The sequence below is a fragment of the Alligator mississippiensis genome, chromosome 8 (assembly GCF_030867095.1).
Source record: "Alligator mississippiensis isolate rAllMis1 chromosome 8, rAllMis1, whole genome shotgun sequence".
Lineage (NCBI taxonomy): Eukaryota > Metazoa > Chordata > Crocodylia > Alligatoridae > Alligator > Alligator mississippiensis.
Window position 1 is genome coordinate 33895611 of NC_081831.1, and position 24869 is coordinate 33920479.

The 24869-nt window shown below is 44.9% G+C and overlaps 1 protein-coding gene across 2 annotated transcripts; it reads right to left on the minus strand.

Annotated features, from left to right (window-relative positions):
• Window positions 1-372: 372 nt before the first annotated feature.
• LOC106737768 (HEPACAM family member 2) lies at window positions 373-23178 on the minus strand. Of its 2 annotated transcripts, none has more exons than XR_009463918.1 (5): window positions 21836-22704; window positions 20710-21057; window positions 18901-19179; window positions 16740-16814; window positions 373-5130 (listed from the first exon to the last, which is right to left on the minus strand). XR_009463918.1 is itself a non-coding variant. In XM_014609900.3 (5 exons), the coding sequence occupies exons 1-5, from the start codon at window positions 22935-22937 to the stop codon at window positions 5111-5113; spliced, it is 780 nt and encodes a 259-aa protein (XP_014465386.2). In that variant the 5' UTR covers window positions 22938-23178; the 3' UTR covers window positions 373-5110. The 2 variants fall into 2 exon arrangements, 1 of the variants encoding a protein (XP_014465386.2); XM_014609900.3 differs by lacking the exon at window positions 21836-22704 and adding an exon at window positions 22880-23178.
• Between the last annotated feature and the right edge of the window lie 1691 nt (window positions 23179-24869).

The window sequence follows — 24869 nt, forward strand, 5'->3', positions numbered from 1 at the left end:
CTATAAAATAAAGATGGCCATTAACACCTGTGAAATGAAAAGAGGTTAGCAAGAATCAGGTAAATTTTAATAAATCATGAATTCAATTGACTCTTGTAGCCCTGTGTGAATAGAAATGCCACTGCCCCTCCCAGGTGGCTGGTTTTAAAGTTTTGGTGGAGCAGGAATCAACAGGGTGTGCAACTGCACTACTACACCCTCCCAAATTCACTCCTAAAAATGCATTTCCACCCTGCCTTCTCACTGACTTCTGATTAACACAATTAACTATGTCTAACATTCCTAACAAAGCACAGAAAAGAGGAGGGAGCCTGTCAGTTCTAACAAATCATATCACTAAGTCGCATGCATGAGAAACTGGAAGGAAAGCTGTGATGATTCAAGAAGTTTAATTCAGAATCTCCCAGACAGTGGTTTTATTGTAATTTATGGTCTGAAAAAAAGGTTGAATTGCACTGTGTAGAATCACTTGGAATAATATTTTAACTAGACCACAGTACTCTCTATTTATACAAGCAGTGACTTTTCTCAGAAACTCTGCTGACATCTATCAAGGCTTTGTTGAATAAGATTATCATCATCAGAGAGAAGCAGCAAGTACCCATACTAAAAGACCTTCATCTAAACTTACTACTTCTCTTATAATAAACATTGTATTGGCCCAATAGAGGAACTCTCCTTATAACAGAGGATTAAATGAGATATACACGTCTTATTGAGATCCAGTATAAAAGTATACATACATTGAAGATATTTACCTCCCTGTTTATGCTATTTATAAGTCACATGTCTGAAAGTTATTTTCCCTTTATTTTTAATTAAAAGTGGATTTAAAACAATGGCTTTACCAGTGTCACAGAGCTAAAAACTACATCACATTGACACAAACACCAAAGAGCAAGAAGTGTCAATGAACAATATAACGAGATTGAGAAGTTTTGAAAATAAGTTTAGCATTACCATCTTTACTGGAATAGAAGATGACTCTGATTATAAGTCAACCCCACAATAATTAGGTTCTCTATATGGAAAATGTATAAATGTATTATAATTTTATAATTTTCCAGGTATAAAATCTAATTATACAGAGAATTTAATTATTATAATCAGAATCATCTTCAAGTAAAGATGGTAATGCCAAGCTTATTTTCAAAACCACCCAATCTTCTTATATTGTTCATTGACACTTTAAAGCTAAGGGGAAAGTGCAAAACCAGTCCCACATTGCCACAAAATTGTGCAATTGAGATTCCCATATTTGGAAAGACTTATAGGGGTCAACACCTGCCTGGAGTGCAAGGGTCATTCTTACTATTGTTTATTCTGGCTGTGTTTAAAACGAAAGCAGCAGCCTGATCTGTTAGGTGCAGTATGAGAATGCATAGTGCATTGAGCCACGTGGAGAAAACTCCTATTTGGAGCCTCCCCTTTTCTTGAGACTCCTGAGCTGCAGGGCCTTTTCACCTGAGATTTCCACAAAGTTATGGTGAGGACTGAGCCCTCAGCTACATTTACTCAACTTCCTTTTACAGCATCAGTCCCCTTATGACCTGCACTGCCACAGGCTTGAGACCAACTGGCTAACCAGCTCTGCAGAAAGGATCCGAGGGTGGCAAGGGACAAGCTGGATATGAGTCAACAGTGGGGCCCTTGTTGCCAAGAAGGCTAACAGCATACTGGGTTGCACTAGTAGGAGCGTTGCCAACAGATCAAGGGAAGTAATTATTGCCCTCTTCTGCACTGGTGAGCCACATCTGGAATCCTGTGTCCAGTTTTGGGTCCCCCCGCAATAGAAAGGATGTGGACAAATTGGAAAGAGTCCAACGGAGGGCAACAAAAAATGGTTAGGGAGCTGTGGGGCATGAATTCTGAATGGCTGAGGGAACTGGGTTTATTTAGTCCACAGAAAAAAAGACTGAGAGGGGGGTTTGATAGCAGTTTTTAACCATCTGAAGGGTGATTCCAAAGATGCAGCTAGACTGTTCTCAGTGGTGACAGATGACATAACAAGAAACGATGGACTCAAGTTGCAGCAAGGGAGGTTTAGGTTAGATATTAGGAAAAATACTATGGAATAATCCTTACTAATTAAAAAAAAGGTCCATAAAGTTTCCTTATTGTCTTGAATGAAGCAGATACATGACCACAGTTAATCCAGTACGTCAAGGACATGCTGAATTCTTCTCCAGCCTTTTCTGTCATCCACTATATGCTCAACAAACCAGTTCTTCTTTTACTTTAGGCACCAGAAAAACACTGTCAAAATGGCTTAGCTCTGACCTGCCATGTGATTCCTCCTACAGCTCTCTGGCTATTTTACTACATGAAGGACCTTGATTGCCACCATTACCTTGAATTGAGAATATAAATGCCTGCAGATCCAAGACTTCAGCAGGTCTTAACCATAACTGTGTGTAGGGTGCAAAGGTCAGCAATGATACAAACACAGGTGGGGGCTGGAGAATAATAATGCATTTACTTGTTTTATAGAACAAAGTGTTCAAGGTAAATAAAGAACTTATTTTTTAAAAATCTCTGCTTTCCACTAATAAATGCTAATAAGTCCATGTGTACCATGAGTTGGTCTGTTGGAAGACTGGAATTAGGGAAACAGACAGCCTGATTAGCCCTTGGCTAGCCCTGATTTCCAGCAGCCTAATTATTTCCAGCCCATCCCAATAACCAGCATGGGTATGGTAGCCTAGGTATAAGCAGTCACTTTATACTGGGAACAGCACTCCCAGTTTTCTTTGGCTACTCAGCACTCCATAGATGCCTCTCTCTGCAACTCCTAGCCCCTAACTAGTGTCTGAATCCCTGCCTAGCCCATGCCTGAATACTTACCTAGCTCCTGGTGCTTGGACTCCCAACTTGTGACCTTGTTAGCACTGAGCCCCAAGCACCCATGTCTAACAGAAATGCGGCTTTAGCATTTCTATTTTGTATCATATTTCTGAATGCTAATTGTGCATGTCAAAGATATCTGAAGATTAAACTACTATTTTTGTTTATGCTTAGAGTATTTCATAGGAGTTTTATTATTTTACTTGGGAGTTAGGAATCCAGCTACTACAAACTATGAACTTGGGAAGTGTTTAGCTAAAAAAAATGCCAAAAAGAGTGTTTTTTCTTATTAAGGGAGATGATTATTTTTAAATGTGAAAGGGAGAATCACTACTTACTGCCTGTCTGGGTGTGACTAATTTGGTACCAATGTCATTTATACTTGAAGAAGCTGTTAGAGTTGAAGTGTTGAGCATGTGCAAAAGCCATTTGAAGAACCCTCTGGAACAGATGAACTGTTGATCTAGATGGAAGATATAAGCATGCTCAGATGTGTCCACAATATTGACAGGAATGTTTTGTGAAATCCTGAGGTGCGAAATTAATTTGATTGACAAAAAGTGTATCAAGGTGAGCATGAAAGTGATTGGTGAGGCATGTGATGGACAAGTGTTTACCCAGAACGACTGGGTGAGAGAAGTGGAGTGATAAAGATAGTAAACCCAGTGTCTGGTACATCTGGTGCATGGGCTGCTGGTGTGGTGTGTGAGAGCTGGTTTCTGTAGGGTCTGTGCAGTGCTGTGCCTGGGGTTGTGGTTCTGTTGTGTGCAGTACTGTGGCTCTCTGTGAAGGGTGAGGAGCAATAATGAGGAGATCTTCAATTCTTATGATGAGCTCCCTGCTTAAATGGAGCTTCTTTCTGAGAATGACTAGATCTCTAACTTGGTGTTGTTTGCTTTCAGTGACTTCACTACAGTTGTGGCTTAGTAACATATTGATTTTATTGCCCGGCTGTGTATTGTTATCTCTGTGTGTCCCAAACTGTTCTTGATCCTGTTGTTGTTATTATTTTTCACCCCCCCCTTCTTTTATTTTCTTGTTGTTCTTAATAAATCCTTACATTTTTCACCCATAATTTTGTTCTTTGTCTGTTTAATATACCAATAATATGTCCAGGACAGCCTCAGTCCTGATAGAACTGACAATCTTGGCATCTCTTTCAGCCCTAGGATTGATCAGGGCCCAAAACCTCCACCTGTCTTCTCCGAGTGGCTCAATGCACTATGCATTCTCATACTGCACCTAACGGATCAGGCTGCTGCTTTCGTTTTAAACACAGCCAGAATAAACAATAGTAAGAACGTTCTCCTCTGCAAAATAAATCAGTGATTACAGCATGGAGCCAGGATGTGGGAGACCCAAATTAAATAGGCCTTCCATAGGCCACAGAATGGGGTGGGCCACCTAGGTCATGGTTCAACTTTTAGCACATTAATTTATATAACCCACAAATGAGCAATTGTCATTCCAGTTAAAATTGTATAGCTATTTTTTTACCTGCATAGCTAGCTAAATTAACATGCTAAAAGTTGGTCAGGCCATGGACTGGGTGGCCCACCTCATTCTGCAGCCTATGACTTTCTCTGCCTACAATAAGCTAATCTGGGAATTGGCAGCCTACAGCCAGTGGATCTGGTCAATCTTGGTGGTGCTCTGGCAGTAGAGGGACTTGCCTGTATCACAGCCAGGTGCGGGGAAAGCTGGCAGCTGCAATCAACAGCAGCTGGGTCAGAAGCGCCAGCCCATCTCACCTGAGCTGGGTTGTTTTGGCTTGCCCCTTGCAAAACTTTGCCAACCACTGTTCTAATCCACCTCTCAAGAGACTGCTATCGCTAAAGGCTACAGGCTACTCAGGTTAAATTCTAGTTATTCAATTTTTTAAATTATATTTCAATATATTTTTTCGTGGAAATAATGTTATGATTTTCAAATTCAGTTTCTACAAATACCATCTCTCTTTTAGTCTTTTTCTGCTCAAGACAGACTTTTTAAAAGTGCTAACACAGTATTTTGAGAGACATCTGACCACTCCATGTCAGAGAATCACAGATTACATTATAATGTATTTAAGACCACTCTTCTGAGGTGCAGCAATACTGAAGAAATTTCTAAGAGATCTGATGATGGCAAGGAGTCTTAAGTAGTAAAACACTGAAGTGCAGGCTGAAGAAGGCAGTCATTTTTATAATGTACTATGTTCATTACTTTCCTCCTGACAAATGTCAATTGTTTCTTGATCTGGATGAAGGCAGGGAAGATTTTTCATTCAGTGAATAAAGCCCCAATCTGCAAATGTAGAAAGAAAAATGTTCATTTTCCAGTGCAACTGGCAGTGTCACAAGAGTAATCTGTTACTTTTTGTTTCTAGTTGCTACTGACATCATATATCACATCCAGTTTCTACAGCAAATACATTTGAGACTCAGCATTTGCAATAACACTTAGAGCAGTCAAATGTGGTACACTGAGCCACTGCACCTGGCCTGAGAGTCTTCCACAAGGTCCAGAAATCTGGTGGGGGGGGCAGTGACCATTAATATAGCCACCCTCTCTCCTGCCAAATTCCCAACCCCCAAGCCCCGTGTGCCCAGTGGGACCCAGGCCACACCCCCTTTCCCCTGTGGCTTGTTTAGAGCCAGCCCCCACCCAGGGCCAGGTTGGCATCAGGCCATGCCCACTTTCCCCATCAGGGCCAGGCTGGGCCATGCCCTCTTTCCCCCCTGTGGGGCTGGGCTAGGAGCAAACCATGCCCCCGCTCAGGGTCAGGTCAAGACTCCTCCCCCCTTCCCCCGTATAGGGCCAGGCTTGAGCCAGGCTGCTCCCTGCCTCCCTCCAGGTGGACAGATTGTGGTTGCCACACTGGCCCTTGGCACTAAATTGGAACCACCAGCCTGTGGTTAGACCAAGGCCATCTGGTCTGCCTGGGAAAAGGGTTGAGGACCACTGATGTAGGTGGTTTCCTGCTGGGCTTCAGGCCAGATGCACAGAATGTATCACAACAAATTAAGGTAATCAATAAAAGGCAAGTACACATTGTAAAGTGATTGGTTTAGTGAGAGGCCTCCAATTATGTCAGACTGGAAGAGCAAATTTCAGCAGACTTACCAGAACTTCGACAAAAACTGCAGGACAGTCATGCCTAAAACCCAAACTCTTGAACAGTCTTTTTTAATTTTGGACATTTTAAAGCAGTGAGAGAATGGCAGGAGTAAGCCAGCAGAAGCAACTAAATGGTTCAATGCACAAGATTTATAAATATCTCTTTATTCCTAACTCTTGTTTTCCATCCAGGCTTCTAAAGATCCAGCCGCCAAATATTCTCTGATACTCATGAACAGGGATCCTGGTTTTCCCCGATAAAAAAAAAATGCAAATTCTCCGAAAGAAAAAAAATTATAAATTCTGTGATAAAAGCCCCAAAATCCATTATTAAAATGACAGGCCCCTCAAACTTCAGGCTGCCTGGCAGCCATGTGCATATACATGCACATGGCACCTCCTGCTCCCTCCCCCACCCCATTGAAGGCTGGAACTCTCCCAGCCTGCAGAATGCTTTTTGTAAAACTGCAAAATCCACGGGTTTCTCAGGTAAAATGAGAAATCAGCATTTTCCTCTGGTAAAGGGGGATAATCCATGGGCTTTTTGTTTTTCCATGGGAAACGGAAAACTCGGATCCCTGCTCATGAACAGTCAGTTTCCTGAAACAGCTTAATATAAGCCTACTGATTAATACTTGATTCAAACCTATTTCCTTTTGGTTTCTCACTTTTATTTGACAGGATTTTATAGAATCTATTTCATGGTTCAGCCCATTTCTCCTGTCTCTTCCCCATGGCCATTGAGATCTTTCATGCAGGAAAGTAGAAGAAAAATGAATTTGGAAAATAAAATAAGAAAGAGGTTTTGTAAAAGAAAAATGTATAGACACCTACCAGCAGAACTACTATCTGAATCCCAGAGCACTTAGCACAGGGGTGGGCAAAATACGGCCCGTGGGAGGCCATTCTATCTGGCCCACGGGGCCTCCAAAAAATGTAGAAAATTAATATTTTTCTGCCCTTGGTTCCTGCCAAAAATGACAGGAACCAAGGGCAGTAGGACCCACGGGAAGTCCAGCGGGCACCAACAACAGTGGGACCCACCCAGCCCCGCCCTCCCAGCCGGAAGCCCCTTCCAGGACTTCTGGCCAGGGAGCACGGGGCTGCCCCGCACCAGAACCACAGGTAAGTGGCGGGGAGAAGGGTGGAGGGAACCCTAGGCAGGGAAGGAGCTTGGGGAAGCGGCCCCTTCCCCGCCCCATGGCTGGCGCCCTGTGCTGCAGCTGCTTCCAGCCCGTGTGGGGCTGCCTGTGCCTGCTCCGGACAGCCCCACAGGCTGCAAGCGCCTGCAGCAGGGGGAGGGACCCCGTCTCTTATAGTGTGAGGCTCTTGTCCAAAGCTGTCTCCATTCTGAATAAAGCTGTTGCAAGCAATGTGTGCTAGTGTTTGCTCCCTGCTCTGCTCTGGCTAATGAGCAACAGGATCCCTGGGCAATTGGACCGTTGTCTTCCTAGACATTGGGCACCACACGGAGTCATGGTCAAACATCTTGGCGTAGTCAGCAGGACTTGACACACATTTGGAGGGGACTGGCCATCCTGATCCAGGGTAAGGCCTAGCAGGCGTACTGGGTTTTCTTGGGCCTGGGTCTCCTCACATGTACTAGGTTCTCTTGGGCTGGCTCAGCTATCATACCCCATCTTTTGCCTTTCCCCAGTAGCAGAGCAGTGGGTTCAGAGGCTTTGTGTGTGGGGTCAGGGTGACCTCAGTGGTTTTTTTGTGAGTTGGGTTAAACAGAACGGGGGTCCACTGCAGGGGCCCCAAGAGAGGGGAGGCATTGGGGGAGTCCCTGTTCCCCTGTTCCCCGGAGCACTACCAGGAGTGACAAGAAATAACGGTCACAAGCTGGCAGAGGGTAGATTCAGACTAGACATCAGGAGGCGCTACTTCACAGCCAGGGCGGCTAGGAGCTGGAACCAACTTCCAAGCGAAGTAGTGCTGGCTCCTACCCTGGGGGTCTTTAAGAGAAGCTTAGACAAACACCTTGCTGGGGTCGTTTGACCCCAGTACTTTTTCCTGCCATGGCAGGGGGTCGAACTTGATAATCTTCTCAGGTCTCTTCTGACCCTACCAACTATGAAACTATGAGAGTCCGTCTAGCCTGGCTTGGACTACGGCAGAGGGTGGAGTCGAGGGAACTTTAAGTAAAGCAACTGCCCTCCAGGCTTTAGCTTGGAGTGTTAACAGTCTGGAGGTGAAATCTTGAACATCTAAGAGAGAGAGCTTCAAAGTGAAGCCTGCTTTCTGGCTGAATGTACCTTAACCCTGATGACAGCCCTGGGCTTAGTAGATATAGAATTGTTTAATTGTCTGTATTGTTGCTTTTTTATTTTTTGCTCTGTATCAATAAATTCACCTATTATCGACTGGCAGTTGTTGTAGTCAGTCTAAAAGTTGTGCCCACACAGCAACTCCACCAGGACACAAGAGTAGTAACCTGACTAATCAGAGAATTTGTTAATGCAGAGTGATTTGTTTTAGAGGGATTAGCTGAAACTTGTAGTAAAGTAAAGTTATATAGGAAGTAACCGAAGTTATAAGTGCTGTGCAGGAGATGTTGTTTGTTACTGCTGACCAGGAGACTTTATTTGTCCAAGTCAGGCAGAGTAGTGGACAGGAGTATAGGCTGTGGAAGTATATGCTGTAGTCCACTTAGAATTAAGTGAGAACCTCCTGTGGTGTTTACAATAGGAAGCTAAAAAGCAAAGAAAGTCATCTCTCTGCTAAGAAGACTGTGTGAATGAACAGGGTTCTTTAAGTCTAAAATCCCTGGGAAAAAATAATTACAGCTTTCTGTGCAGAAAGAACAAAAGCAAGTATCTGTTTGCTGTGGAGTTTATAAAGTGTAAGTTACCAGTGCAGGATATAGCAAGGCAGTGTTATCCAAGCAGTATAGTTTCAAAGAAAACAAAAACAGTTAGAGAAATGTAAAACAGACACTCTAGAATCCTGTGAGTAGGCTCACCGCCGTTCAATGCATATGTGACAGGTGGGTGGGACCAGAAGTCCCACCCCCTTAGCCCCGCCCCACCCCTTCCCCTTGTATGGTGCATGACATCACGAGCCCCACCCCCTCACCCCAGTCACGTCTTGCGTGATGTCACCAGCCCTGAACCTGACCCCAGTCACATGGTGCGTGACACCAGCAACTCCACCCCCACCCATCACATGGTGCACATCAGCAACTCCTCCCCCACCCCCAGTCACGTGGTGTGTGACATCAGCAACTCCATCCCCACCCCCAGTCACGTGGTGTGTGACATCAGCAACTCCACCCCCACCCCCAGTCATGTGGTGTGTAACACCACCACCACATGGTCCATGACAGCCGAAAGGCAGCCCATGCAGACCCCCAAGGCCCAACCCCTCGTGCTGCAAGAACCGCCCTAGATCACGTGGTACAGTTATGACCTATCAGGTCCCAGACTGCTTTAGCCCCCGGAGCACAGGCATGGCCTATGGGGTGGCAGGGTGGTGGTGTGACCTCTCTAACAAACTGCCCCACCACCCCCGACCAATTGGTGGTGGTTTCAGAGGCCTCAGACCTCGCAAGAACGATGCTGAACCAAATGGAACGAGTAGAGGGGGTGGGATTTAGGCTGCAAGCCCCACCAGGTCTATCTGCTTTCCCAAACAACCCCTCTGTTTATCTGAGACCATGATAAGGGAAGCAGGGGCGGATATGGATTCTTTCACAATGCCTGTAGGCCCCCTCACTACAACTCCAAGACGGCCTCATAGAAAGCGTTACTGTAGAAATAGTTTTGAGGAGGCCAGGCTCCTAGCCCAAAGACTTTGAGATGCCTGACCCTGTTTGGGAAGACCCAATGAAAAGGCAAATGGAGGAGGCCCAGGCCCCTGAATTAGACATTGAGAATTTGGAAGATGGTATCTTTGTGCCAGAGCCTGCATGTGAAGTAGAGGTCATCGCAGAGGAGAGCCTGGTAAGAGACTTGGAGCATGGTTGTGGGGGCACTTAGATTTTGAAGGTAGTAGTGTGGGTTCACTTCATGGCATGTGTGTGTTTGGAAGTAGCTAAGGACTGATTAAACAGCAGCTAACTAACTTGAAAATCAAAGGGATAACCCTGAATGTGGCCAACAGTGAAAAAGTCAACTTTGAAACCTTGAGAGATCTTGTTCTAGATTATGAGGCAAATCCCGCTGGGGACACCCCTAAAACAATTGTGATACAGCAGTGCTCTATTGTCAGGAACAAAAGCAAGTGGGCAATAGAAACCAAAGCCTTGAGAAAACTGCAGAAAGTCGTTTATGACAAAAGGGTCCTCACAGAAAACTTTAACAGTCTCCCCTATGGTTTTTAAAGATGGATATGCGATGGAGACACCCCTTTTCTGTGATTTTGGCAGGCCCTAGCAACTGTAGTAAAAGTTACTTAATAAAAAACTTTCTGGATCACACTGATCAAATGTTGTCTGTTATGCCTGAAAATACTGTGTGGTGCTATAGCTGTTGGCAGCCTTTGTATAAAGAACTGCTTTGTAAATATCCTTTTGTCTGGTAGACCCTCCACAAACTTGATAGTCTCAACAACGACTGTTTGCTTCCTCCTAATAAAATAAATACGGATGTGGTAGATGATTTGATGGACTCTACTTGTGACAGCAGCGAAATGGAGAAAGCCTTAGCATTATGTATATAGTTCAAAATGTTTTCTGTCAAGGGAAAAGGAGCCGCACCATTACCGTTAACACAAAAGAAATGGTTTTGTTTAAAAACCCCAGGGATAAGGTACAGATAGTGTCCCTGGCGCGACAGATGTACCCAAGTAAGGCCATTCTTTCTAGAAGCTTTTGAAGATGCCACTAAAACACCTTACGGGTATCTGGTGGTTGATTTAAACATTTCTATCCCGGACGCTTTAGATTAAGAACTGGGTTTTTTCCTCCCGACCAACCGGCTGCTTACACTGTTAAAAAAACAGCAGGTAGGAATAAAAAGAGATGATGTAGCGGCGGCCTCTTCTTAGCTCCGGAGATGGTGGAAAGGAACATGTCTAACCATGTAAAAAGAAATTTGACTGTCTTAAAACTGCTTCTTCAATCCTCCCCACAGCAGAGAAAAACTATACTCTGCTCAGTCTCTGAAGATTTAGTAGCGGCCATTTCAGAAATTGCTCTGAACCTTAAAAGGAAACTTCCCTTTGATACTGCATCAAATTTGCATCCACCATGAAAATCTCATCGATGAATGTTTGTTCATAAACTTTTTCAAACCTCCCTTAGGTCCTAGACACCCTCACATGGTCTCCTTTTCTAAACACAGGTGCTACTGGTTTTATTTCCAAATACTCCCCGTAAATGGCTCTCCACACCCGTTGAGAGTTTGCGAAGTTCACATCAACACGCCTGGTGCGGGTAGTTCTGTGAAAACTGTGGTTGTAGCTCTTTATAAACTCTGGTAACGCATCAACGTAGTGAAAGGTGTTGCGGGCTGTAAAATACCTCCACATCTTTGATTTTAATGTTCTGTTAAACCTCTCTACCACCAATGCTTTCACTTCAATATTCGTCACAGAACGGTGAATATTATACTGTTTTAACAGCTTGCTTAAAGACTTATTTAAAAATTCTTTTCCCCGATCAGTCTGTAATTTTCAAGGTACACGACCCTCTGTAAAAATGGTTTTAAAGGCCCAAGCTATTTCACTGCCTGACTTGGCTTTTAGACCCATGGCCCAGGCATACTTTGATAATATGTCTATCGCTGTTAAGATTAACTTAACCCCACGATTGTGCTTGGAAAATTGCTGCATATCCACCAAATCTGCCTGCCATTGCGCATCAATATCTGAAACAACAGTCTTGTTTCCTTTAAAACGTCTTCTCGCCAGTTGATGTAGGGTGTAAGCATCCTGGTCTGAAAGCCAGGCAGCCACCCCGCTTCTGTTCAGAACCTTATTCTGCTTTTTCAAAAAGTGTGTTCACCCCACCAAAACTGCCAGCTTCAACAGGAGAGTAATAAACTTCCTTTAACATAGCCTCCTGTGTAGACATGTCTGGTAACTGCTGCCCCCACACCCACCCCACGCTAACACCCATGTGGTGCATTCAAATGCTTGAGGACAAATTTAAACCAAGGCACAAAGATACTATCTTCCAAATTCTCGTCTAATTCGGGGGCCTGGGCCTCCTCCATTTGCCTGTTCATTGGGTCTTCCTGAACAGGGTCAGGCATCTCAAAGAGTCTTTGGGCTAGGAGCCGGGTCTCCTCCTCAAAACTATTTCTACTGTAACGCTTCCTATGAGGCCATCTTGGGGTTGTGGTGAGTGGGCCTACAGGCATTGTGAAAGAATCCATATCCGCCCCTGCTTGCCTTATGGTCTCAGATAAACAGAGGGGTCGTTTGGGAAAGCAGATAGACCTGGTGGGGCTTGCAGCCTAAATCCCACCCCCTCTACTCGTTCCATTTGGCTCAGCGTCGTTCTTCGGAGGTCTAAGGCCTCTGAAACCCCGCCAATTGGTCGGGGGTGGTTTGTTAGAGGGTTCACACCACCACCCTGCCACCCCATAGGCCACACCTGTGCTCCAGGGGCTAGAGCAGTCTGGGACCTGATAGGTCATAACTGTACCACGTGATCTAGGGCAGTTCTTGCAGCATGAATGGTTGGGCTTTGGGGGTCTGCATGGGCTGCCCTTTAGCTGTCATGGACCATGTGGTGGTGGTGTCACACACCACATGACTGGGGGTGGGGGCGGAGTTCCTGATGTCACACACCATGTGACTGGGGTCAGGGGGCAGGGCCTTCCAGTCCCACCCACCTGTCACACTTGCATTGAAGGGCGGTGAGCCTATATACTACTCCTGTGTGTACCAGAAACTAAAAGCAGGAAGCACAGAAAGAAACAAAGGTATGTTACTAGACATCTATTCAAGCAGTGGCAGAGAATTTGTGATTAGAAGTGAGAAGAGAAACTTTGTTCTCTCCCCCTTGCTGCTCCAGGAACAGTGAAGAGCCTAAAAAGAGATAAAAGTTGTTAACAGCTGTGGAAATAAAGATCAGTGCCCAGAATTACTTTAAGTTACTCTGGGCAGGGAAAAACAGAGTAAGCTTATCAGAAGCATGTTTTGTTTTTCTCTGCAGAGGCATAGTTTAAAAGTTTATTTTTTAAGGTGGAAAATGTGGCTCTGGCAGCTCTAACAGTGATCTTTTCTGTGCCCCTTTTCTGGACTGCTAAATTAAAAATCACTGTTAGAGCTGCCAGAGCCAAAAGCCTGCAATCTCAACTGACCAGAGGGGGGGGTCAAAAAGCCCAAAAGTCAGAGACTGTGCCCATAAGAAGTAAAACAAGATCAAAACTGAAGAATAGAAAGTTTAATCTTGAGTATGACCTGAAACCGCCACCCTCCTAGATATGGTTAGTGTAGTAACGCTACCTGTAACAGGGTAGGCTCTGCAAAATGCTGCGTAATAACCACACTAAGGAAGAGGCAAAGGCAAATACAGAGTGCCTTAAAACCCTAGCTCCCACCTTCTTGTGAGTTATCCTTCATTAACAAAAAGCTAAGGGGAGCATACTCCAACAGAAAAGCCCTTGATGCAAACCAAGGAGAAGAAATGTGTGGCATAAAACGCCTGCCACTTTAAGAGAAAAATACTGCTATAAAAGCAGCCTCTGCAAAGTGCAAGGAGAATAAATTTTTTCACGAGCGCCAATCTGGCTATAAGCCAAGCAAAGCCAGCCACAAGTGTATGAAAAACTAACCGAGGGGGTGAGCCCCTCCCTTTTTGCTCTTGTATTTTACAGGATAAAATCATCACTGAAGAAGTTTGCTAAGTACAAAAAAAAAAAAAGCTTAACTGTGTTGTGTAATGATTGTATTTTACTAAGTCTGTAAAATGCTGTTATTATAAGTAGTTGTCATATCAACTATGTTGAATTATAAAATGTAAAGCAAAACTTCTTGATAAGCTATGAAATACCTGAAGAGTGGCTACAAAATGATACATCATGCAGAACATCACCTCCATAACCTCGCAGAGTTCAGCCGTGCCAAACATCAAGACAGCTAACTAAATTGTTCATTTTATTGTCATCCTTTGTTTCCCTTTTGTATTTGTTTTGTTTGTGTTAAAATTAATGTCTTTTAGTTTGTACAGTAGAAATAGTAATGTAATATGGTTTTATTAATTCCCAAAATTTGTGTAAAAATTAGAAACACAAAGCAAAATGATAATCCTAAGAAAAATCAGGGCCTTCCTGTACAAATAGCATACCTAGTCTCCATGACAAGTTAAAAAAAAAAAGTCTTAACCCTTAACCCCTATTCTGACTTTTATAAAATGGAAAGGCACTAATAGTGCTATAATAGCACCAAGCATCCAGTTAATGTTCAGCTGCATATTCATGCCAATAAAAAAAGAAAATATCTCTATAGTACCATCATTCCAGTTCCTGGCTCGGTCCCAGGCTAGAAAGCAAGTAGCCTAAGCACTCTCTCACCCATTGCCAATGATAGGCAAAAAGGTCAGTCCTCTGTCCAAGTAACAGAAAAGCACCATCTACCATGCCAGGCCCAAGGGGTGTATTGTGCGGGGAGAGCGATGACCTCTGGAGAATCGACTGGGTTTCTCTTTTGCTGCCTATACTAATTTTGTGAGGGAGTGTTAGGGTAACAATATGGATTGTGGATGTTGGGGTAACATTATGGAATATGGGAGTGCTGAGTGTGCAGCTGAATGAAGGTTTTAAACCTGTGTCTCAGCAAAAACCTGCTGGTCACAAGACTAGCTAATATATTAAAAGCAACTAACTTGCAAATGCTTAAGCAAGCAGTTTCCTAACAAAAGGATAGTGTGTAAACGTATGATTTGCTATGTAAGAATAAGACGCAGCCCACCGGCTATCATCAATCATCAATGCGATGCAGCAGCTAGTAAAGCAACCAAAACGCTGGCTTGCATCCGTAGATGCTTCTCAAGCAAATCCCGGGATGTCATTTTCCCCCTGTACTCAGTCTTAGTGAGGCCGCAGCTGGAGTACTGTATCCAGTTTTGGGCTCCACAATTCAAAAAGGATGTGGAGAAGCTTGAGAGAGTCCAGAGAAGAGCCATGCGCATGATCAGAGGTCAGGGAAGCAGACCCTACGATGACAGGCTGAGAGCCCTGGGGCTCTTTAGCCTGGAAAAGCGCAGGCTCAGGGGTGATCTGATGGCCACCTACAAGTTTATCAGGGATGACCACCAGTATCTGGGGGAACGTTTGTTCACCAGAGCGCCCCAAGGGATGACGAGGTCGAATGGTCACAAACTACTTCAAGATCGTTTCAGGCTGGACATAAGGAAGAATTTCTTTACTGTCCGAGCCCCCAAGGTCTAGAACAGCCTGCCACTGGAGGTGGTTCAAACACCTGCATTGAACATCTTCAAGATGAAACTGGATGCTTATCTTGCTGGGATCCTATGACCCCAGCTGACTCCCTGCCCTGGGGCAGGGGGCTGGACTCGATGATCTTCCGAGGTCCCTTCCAGCCCTAATGTCTAAGAAATCTATGAAATCTATAAATCAGGATATAAGACGGAAGTGAAACCTTGGAGACAGTGCTGAAACCAGCAAAGAACAAGAAAGAACCAGCAAGTGACCGAGAGTACCAAAGTTCATGGTCTTACTCATGCGCTCTTATCAGAGAGGCATGTAAATGAATGAAATGCATAAGCAATGCCATGTTAATGAAGCAAACAGTAAACAGAGGCGGAGCTTGAGATGAGAGGAGAAATGGGTAGAACAGAAGGCAGAACAAAGGAGGAGTGAATGTTAATGAGTATAAACCAAAGTATAAATGTAGGAACAATAGGACAAACCTATTGTTCAGGCAGGACCTCATCTCTTATGGCATGAGACCCTTGTCCGAAGCTGTCTCTGAATAAAGCTGCTGCGAGCAACCTGTGCTGGTGTTTGCTCCCTGCTCTGCTCTGGCTTATGAGCAACAGGATCCATGGGCAATTGGACCATCATCTTCCTAGTCATTGGGCGCTGCGTGGAGTCAGGGTCTAACATAAGGGAGTGAGTAACACTTTAAAATCACCTCAGTGAATCATGAGCCAAATTTCCTTCTGGAAAAAAAATGGGACAATTGTGCTCAAATCTTACTGGGAATCAAATCTCACTGAAAGTCTAAAGGCCTTTGAAGCCAGTTGTTAAATGAATTTTGAAAAATGAGACGGCTCCTCGGCCACTCAGAAGCTCTTTAAACAAGATATCTTGTATGTAGAGGGAGATACATTGCTAGTAATGTTCTGTTTTTCCAATAGTCTGGATGACCCCAGTAATTTCTTATAAGTACACAATTAACTTTAACCCAAAGCTAGCTCTAAAGACAATCTACACCATTTTGGCTCACGCTGGGGACAGTACAGACCTTCAGTGTGCTAAGAACAGGTCAGGTACAGATTGTTCCAGTATGATGGGCTTACTCCCATCTCCCATTCCTACTTTCAGAAGAATTTCCAGAAGAGATGCTTATAAAAAGCAATCACAATATTTGAAGTCTGGAACATATAGCAGCTGTGCAAGGTTTATAATGTTGTAGAGAAGTGAATCTTTCATATTCTGTGTTGCACAGCCACAAAAGGTATGTTTAGACCATCAAAAGGAAGAGCTAGCACAATGTAATGAAGCATACTATGCCTTCTCCATCCATACCCAATTTAAATCACCACTTTCCTGCTTCCTTTTGATTCATGGTCAATGGATGCTAACATAGTTATGTGACTTGCTAGTTATTCAATGACAAGGTTAGACATGAGGAAACAAACAAACAATCACATTGCTTACCCATTGCTGCAATTAAAAGACAAACAGCTTCCACAATGACTCCAGGAAAAATCAGGAGAGCTGAATCTGTGAAATCTGTGAAAGACACTGTAATATCAGCCTCACTTTGATCAGTACTTGTAGATCATGTCTTAAAAGAGTTATTTCCGTATTATTCATTCCATCCAGGAAGAGCAAGTACCAACTGCGGAGGCTTCCTCAGCCTGACGAAGGGTTTTTAAACCCAAAAGCTTGCTAAGAATTTTTTTCCCCAACTATTTAAGTTGGTCTAATAAAAGCTATCAGATTCACCCAAAGAACTTGTTCGCCTATTTCCTTTAAGCTATTTATTCCTTTTTAAATTATTTCAATCTGCTAATTTAAAATTAAATGTTGTTTTATAAATGGTTTACACACACACAAACCCCTGATCTATCTTAGATGCTAGCAGGCCCAGGTGCCATCTTTCCTGCAGAACTGTGCATTTTGAATGCGTTTTAAATGTCTCATGTCCAATGAAGTTTTGATTTTAAAAAGATATTGATTCCATTTTAGTAAAACCAAGCTGGAAAACTGTCTTCCCTCTACTGACCTTGTTCTCCTGTGTTTCCTTAATTGCCTTTACTGACCTTCCACCTATTTGCTACTGGCACACATATTCTTCAGCAATCTCTGCCTTCCACGTCTGGCACAGTAAGAACTGGGACAGGGCTTTTACCACCTAATTTATTAAGCTGTAAAGAAACTTCTTCTAATGTAAGCACAGCACTGTTGCTGCTACAACCAAGTTTAGTTTCATTGTCTCTCGCGTTGTGATGACTCTTCTCTGAAAGCAAGGATACTCCCTACTGCAAAGTTTTGCCTCCAGAACTTTAGTCAGTTTATTGTTATCAATTCTGCTATAATGCAGGAACAGATCATCCTTCCCAGTTTTGGCTGGGCCATGTGTCCACACCGGGGGAGGCTGTGTTGGGATCGAATTCCAGGGCTTACAGCTTGCTGACACCACTCTCTCACTGGAGTAGATTCACCCCACCATTTTGCTAGTGGGCATCAGCAGCTGAGCTTCTTTCAGGACCTGTCTATACTACAGAGTTGATACTGCTATTGTTATGTCAGCAAAACTCCTTAAGGAAGACACCGCATATGCAATCTAAGTATCATCTAGGTTTCCAGATAACCACAGCAGTCTAGCAGCAGTGGCAGAGGCTTTAACACATGCTAACAACCAGAATACAAATTGTCAAGGGACTTGGGGTACAAACAGTGGCTGGTAGCATTCACCAAATCCTGTGTTGCTATGTCATCACTGCTAGTTCAAACCGATACAAGTATGGAAGCACATGTTACAATTAGTTTTTCATTTGCCATGTAGATAACCTTGGCTGATCAATCACTTGTTGGTGTTTGTGACCATATTACAATCATTCATTTTTAAGCTTAAAAATGTACAGTACAGTGGGGTGAGACAGATACTACCCCAATTAATTCACTAATCTATTTTACAGCCTCATCAGAACTCCCAGGTAACACAGTGAAAATGCTGAGTTGCACAGAAGTGTAATGGAGGGCATCACCACTTCTTGAAAATATGTCCCAACATTATCAAACAAACCCTGCTGACTCTTCAGATCCCCATACACAGCAGTGCAACTGGTGTGGGGGAGGGGAGGAGCAGGGCACCCGGCCCAGGGTCTATCTGAAAAGGGGCACCATATGGCCCCCTCCCTCAGTCTTTTTGGGAATGGATTCGTGCCCAGGACTGTATCAGGGGGAAGGGAGGGGAGGGGGAAAATGACACTGCTGCAAGGAATGACTTTGCCATGGGAGGCACAGCCATGCACCAAAGGGGGAAGAAAACAAGGTCCACAGGGAGCCTGTGCTGCAACCTATCCCACAGCAGCCCAAACGCATGCTGGTACAGCAACAGCCACAACACTAGCAGCTACCACCCCAGGGAGGAGTCAGAGCAAGTAAGATTCTGTTCCCCCTTTTCTTCCTCCCCCATCCCCACCTCTCCAGTGGTCTGTATGGTTTCCCTTTCCCAACCTCCCACTCCATGTCTGCCCCAGGCACTGAAAGAGCTCTGTGCCTCTGCCCATACACATCCCTTCTCAATTTTGCAAACCCAAACTAAACCAACAAACAATTAAGGGCACCGTAAGAGGAAACACCTACTTACTCTGGAGGTTCAGAAGCAGGACAGTTTCATTCCAGCTAACTTCATTGCTGACCTTGCAGGAATAATTGCCATTATCAGACTGTATTACATTCTGTAGGAGTAATATGCTGTTATTAGAGTGGAGCTGATAGCGGCTGTTTGCTGGAAGAGGCTCACAATTCTTTCTCCACTCATAAGCATCCACTTTCTCTGCTGCCACACTGCACACCAATTCAACAGTGATTCCCTGCTGTGTACCATTGTGAAGGTTGTGCTGGAGTGTTGGCTTAGGGAGGGGCTCTGGAAGATATCAAACATTTTGTCATCATTATTTTAAAAATGAGAAATGCAAAGGCTTCCCCAATTACCACATTTTTTCACATACCACATGCTCACAAAATAGGAAATACACCTTGTTTTGGGGAAGCAGAATAAAGAAAAAAGGATTTTTCCTTGAAAAAAAAAAAAAGGGCAAGGTAACAGGCAGTATTATCTGCCACTGCAAGGCTGCAGGCTCTGGCCATGGGGAGTGGGGATGGAGGCCTCATTCTCCCTCCTCAAGAAAAGACTTGACTTGTTAGGAATCAGGGAAGTAAAGGTAATGCTGCTCCTACAACAGCTACAGAATTCACCCTTCTACAGCCACAATTTGCAGCCTAATTCTAATTGTGTACAGACCCACACTCTTACAGCTTTAGTTCAGTTTGTAGTTATGAGTGGGTTAAATCAGTAGCTGTTGCAGTAGCAGCAGGAGGATGGGAAGGAGGAACAGAAGCTGAGGAGAGGAATCCTATCCCAGCACCAGGTGTCTGGAGCCTCCAACCCCTGTAAAAATCACCTCCTTTCTGTTTAACACACTCATCCCAATTTTCCAGAGCTTGTTTAGGGGAAAGGTATTTATCTGCATGCTGTACACACACTATAACTTACAATAATAAAGCAAGTGTTCTCTGCCTTAAAGTTACATATTGTAACAATAGGGGATGGCACAAGAAGTTATTCAGTGTTGATCTGTAGCAGCATATGAAAAAAAGGAGGGGGAGTGGGACATAGTGGAGTCCTGTTAATGACACAGTATGCGAGAGGCTTAAATAGCATAAATGAAGGCATTTCCAATTACAGCTCTCAGAGCATTTTTATATCCTGCATTGCTCTGAAGCAATATGGTATGTTGTATTACAGTTCTATACATAGCATTAACTCTAATGCCTTGAATCGTTTGCTGGAGGGGAACTTCACCTGTGAGAAAACTCTGCCCACAAGAATACATGTTATACATTTCATTAGCCTGAATTCTTGTTATTTGTGAAGCGATGCTTAAGAAACCCAAACTAATTATAGTAACAGCCTCACAATGTCAGCCCTTAAAAATAATCAATGTAACGGCAAATGTGCTTTAATGGAGAAATCCTAAGATTACAAACAAGTCAGAACGTTCCACAAAATCTGAAATGTTCCTGTAAAAAAAGAGTCTGGCAAAAACTAGGACCTGTCCCGTTCCAAAGCAATGTATAAGCAAGCTCTGTAAAGAAATTTCTTTACATCTGGCATAGATGGACAAGTCATCGTCAGAATTAAGCAAAAGAAGTTAACTCCCTCAAGGACATACATAGGGAGTGAAAACAAAGAGTTGATGGGACAGACCAAACCTTCTGTATAACATGGTTCGCTGCATTCTTACGCTGGCCATAATAACACCTTTATATTACTGCAACATGCAACAACATGGCATTGGTACATACAATTTCTGTTTAACTGCCTCCATGCTTTAGTAGGTTTGTATCAAGTTAGCGCAAAACCGAATTGCAGATCAATAAACACAGAACTTACTGATAACCTCCAGTTGGATCCATTTGCCAGTGGTTGTTGATAGTCTGTATCTGTAGAGGCCTCTGTCGTTTAGTTGCAACTTTCGTAGTCTCAGGGACCCATCAGTTTCATTGAAATCAGCATCATCTTGATATTTTACCCGGATTTGCAAGTCATGGGTCTCCACATAATACATTAAGATAAGAAGCTCTTTGGTGACACTTTCATCTTTTTTATACTCCCACTTTATAAACTTACTGGTGCCAATTTGCTCTGGTCCAGGCAGCACCACAGCACAGCCCACAGCCCCAAACAGTTTCTTTCCTGTTGGTGCAAGACCATTGGATTGATATGAAAAAAAAGTTCCCACTGCAAAAAGAGAACGTCAATGATTATGGTCAAACTCAACTATTATGGAAACCGTAAAAACCATCCCTCAATTAAGGTGTGATGTCCTTTTCATGAAAACCCAAATTTTGTCCTTTCTTATCTTGTAAAAGGCCATTTCTAAAGCGTATGTTGCCTGTAATCATCATTACTCTGTCTGACAAGTACTGACAGTGTGCCTGGTACACTGATTAAGGCTCACAACCCAGTCTTTGGCCCAAGGGGGAAATTATGGCATACAAGCATCATGTTCTTGGGTACCTTTGGGTCTTATTCAAAGCTCAGAGAAGCCTGTCAGCTTTGGATGAAAACCTGCATGCCCCTCCAGAGGTCTGGGCAATTACACTTTCATTATCTTCTCCTTTGACATCATACAGACTTATATGAAGCTCTTAGTTCAAACCGCGTATTATTCAACATATCTGCCTGCATGTACTCTCCAAAATCCTTAGGAAATAATTAGCTGTAAGTTACCAAGTACATCAATTAGTCAAGACATTACTGCAGAGAATAATTTTTTTCTCTTGACCAAACACAAGGCAAGGATTCATTCTGTGGCGATTCACATTAAATGTCTCCTAGGTTAGGACCAGTGATGGTCAACCAGCATGTCATAGTACCCTGGGGTGCCATAATATCCTTTTAAGGGTGTTATGGGTGCCACACAATAAGCACTGCTAAATGTGCAAACACATACACGAGTCACAAAATAAGCCCAGATTTTTCTAACAGAGACCCACTGTATCAAAAGTATTCTGACCTGCTGTGGTCTTTCTGAATTCTTTGCCAAAGAAGAATTGCTCTATTTTCCCAAGAAGAACAAGTCACGAATGAGTGAAGAATAGGTGAAAGCTAAAATCTAGCTTTTCCTGAAGGGATGTCTAAGGCTAAGAACTGCTAGGCTAGATACAATTTTTAGATGCGTCCCCTGAAGGAGTCTCAGATCCCCCCCATCCCAAATTTGGGAAGCAGAGGAGAGAGTTCAGAAGACCAAGGGAACGTATTAGAAAACACAATTATAGATTAAAGCAGTTTAGCAGTAACCCATTAGGGTTCAGTAAGTGAAATTAGGCATCGCACCACCCACTGTGCAGGGGCATCAGTCAGTCCTCAATGGATCCTTCTGTCCTACAGTTCTGACTTCCCAGAACTACTCTAAATTCACCTTTCACTTCTTACACACATTTACATCAGCTAAACAAGAGGGACATTTCCATCTTATCCTGTTCAGCTAACAAAGAAACACTATGCTGTTATTTCACGAAGAGTTTGCTTACTACCTGCAATTCACGTTTCCTTATCAAAAGACCAAGCCTCAAGTACCACCATTGCTGCTTTTAACTATTCTTACAAGGCCCCTGTTATATATAGTACACAACTGACGGATGAATTTTGCAATAAATTGGTGCAAAAGGATTCTTACAAAACTGATTGGTAAATCCTGCAATCGGTTTAGACCAGACCAGCAAAGCACTTATGCCAAAAGTGTGTCCGTGGGGCCATAAAAGAGCTGCCAGCTGCATGGCTCATACTTGAACCCGTGGCACAACTTCAGAGTCGGCTCCTACCCAGGTCTCGGGAGCCCCTGCCCCTTCCCGGCACAAGGCTGGCCTTGGCTAACGGGGTGGGGGCGCACCTGAAAGCACAACTCTCTCCGGGTCCCCCATGAGGGACAGCAGGAAAAGGGGCTCGGCCTCTCGGGAGGAGACCAGGGGCCCGGGACAGCGGGCGGAGCGGCTCTCCCCCGCGCCAGGGCGGGCAGCCCCGAGGTGCGAGGCCGCCGGCGCTGCAGCCCCGCACTCACCGCACAGCACGCGCAGGCAGAGCAGCAGCCCGGCCCCGGCCCGGCCCCGGCCCCCCATGGCCACAGCCTCGGGCAGAGCCGCGGAGCGGGACCGCGTCCCGTCCCGTCCCGTCCCGTCCCCGCCGCCGCCGGGCGGGAGCGCCGCGGGCAGCCGGCCCCGCCAGCTCCTGGGGCTAGCGCCCGGCTTGTCCGGCAGTCACCACCCCGTCCGGGCCAGCCGTCCCGCTAGAAAGGTGGGACATCCGGGACACTGCCCCCTCCTTCCCCGGGAGGCGGAGGAGCAGCCTTCTTTCAGGGGCCGGCCGGCCGGGCGGGCGGGCGGGCGGGCTGGGGGAGGTGCCGCAGGACCCCTGGGCCGCGGGGGCTCCGCCGGAGCAGCCTGCCCTGCTGCGCCTCCTGCACCCGGACTGGTCCTGAGCCGGAAGGTGGTTCCTTACTCCCGGTTCCTTTTTCAAAGATAATCTAGACCCAATAAAAACTTGTTATTAATGAATCCCACATCCTAAAGAGAGAGAATTTCATCAACTAGGCATATGTACTAATTCATATCAAGTACCGAGCCCTAAACGAAGGTCAGATTAGGATGGGATTACGGGGCAAAATACTTCTTGGGCCACCCCAAATTTCATGGCAATGTCACAGGGAGACTGTCCCAAAGAACACTGACCACAGTCCCGCCTGGCCCAAAGCACAGGTTGGCCGTGCCAGGCTGCCAACTAACAGCCCCCATGCCCAGCGTACTAAATACAATGGTTTGAATAAGGAACTGGCTTTCAGGATGGGATTATGGCAACAAATTCTGCTTGGGCCACCCATCAAAATACCTCTGTGCCACTGGGGGACTGTCCTGGACATTTGTGATGAGAGATTTACCTGGCCTAAAGTGCGGTTTGGCCATGCCAAGATGCCAACAGACAGCACCCAGCCACTCTGCTAAATGCATGGACTCAAGGAACCTTGTCTGCCTGGACCCAAATAAGGAACTGGATTTTAGCCTGGGATTATCCCAAGAAATGGTATTCTTCTTGGGCCACTGTAGACTATGTCCCTGTGACACTGGGGGACTCTCCTGACCATCTCTGAATAGGGACTTGCCCGGCCCAAAGTGTGGTTTGGCTGTGCCAGGCTGCCGACAGACAGGACCCATGTCACTGTGGTAAATATATGGAATTGAGTAAGGAACTGGATTCTGGGCTGGGATTATACCAAGAAATCCTTTTTGAGCCACCCCAGAGCATGTCTCTGTGCGACTGGGGGACACTTCTGGACAACTCTGACCAGAGACCTGCCCAGCCCAAAACGCGGTTTGGCCATGCAAGGCTGACAAATGACAGCACCCCAACCTCTGGACTAAGTATATGGAACCAAATAAGGAACTGGATTATGGGCTGGGATTATACCCAGAAATCCTTTTTGGGCCACCCCAGACCACACCTCAGTGCCACCAGGGGATGCTTCTGGACATCTCTGAATAGAGAACTGCCCAGCCCAAAGTCCGTTTTGGCTGTACCAGGCTACCAAATGACACCACCCCCCTAGACATTGTGCTAAGTATCTGGACCTGAATAAGTAACTGGATTCTGGGCTGGGATTATACCCAGAAATCCTTTTTGGGCTACTTGGACCACATCTCTGTGCCACCGGGGGACACTAATGGAAATCTCTGAACAGAGCCCTGCCTGGCCCAAAGTGCAGTTTGGCCGTACCAGTCTGCCAACAGACAGCACCCCAGCCACTGTGCTAAGTATATGGTTTTGAATTAGGAATTGGTTGGTGGGCTGGGATTAGAGATGGAAATGCTTCTTGGTCCACCCCACGCCATGACTCTGTGGCACCAGGACACTCTCCTGGACACCTCTAACCAGAATCTTGCCTGGCCCAAAGCGCAGATTGGCGGTGCCAGGCTGCCAACTGACAGCCCCCCATTCCCACTGTATGAAATGCATTGGCTTGAATAAGGAATTGGTTTTTGGGCTGGGATTATCCTTAG

Excerpts from the sequence above, each read along its gene's own strand:
- LOC106737768 (XM_014609900.3), bottom strand. The coding sequence starts at position 22,937 with ATGGGGGGCCGGGGCCGGGCCGGGGCCGGGCTGCTGCTCTGCCTGCGC. Across the intron at positions 21,058-22,879 it reads CTGCCTGCGCGTGCTGTGCG|TGGGAACTTTTTTTTCATAT; the intron begins GTGAGTGCGGGG and ends CTCTTTTTGCAG. Across the intron at positions 5,131-16,739 it reads TCTTTTAATTGCAGCAATGG|ATTGGGGCTTTATTCACTGA; the intron begins GTAAGCAATGTG and ends CTACATTTGCAG.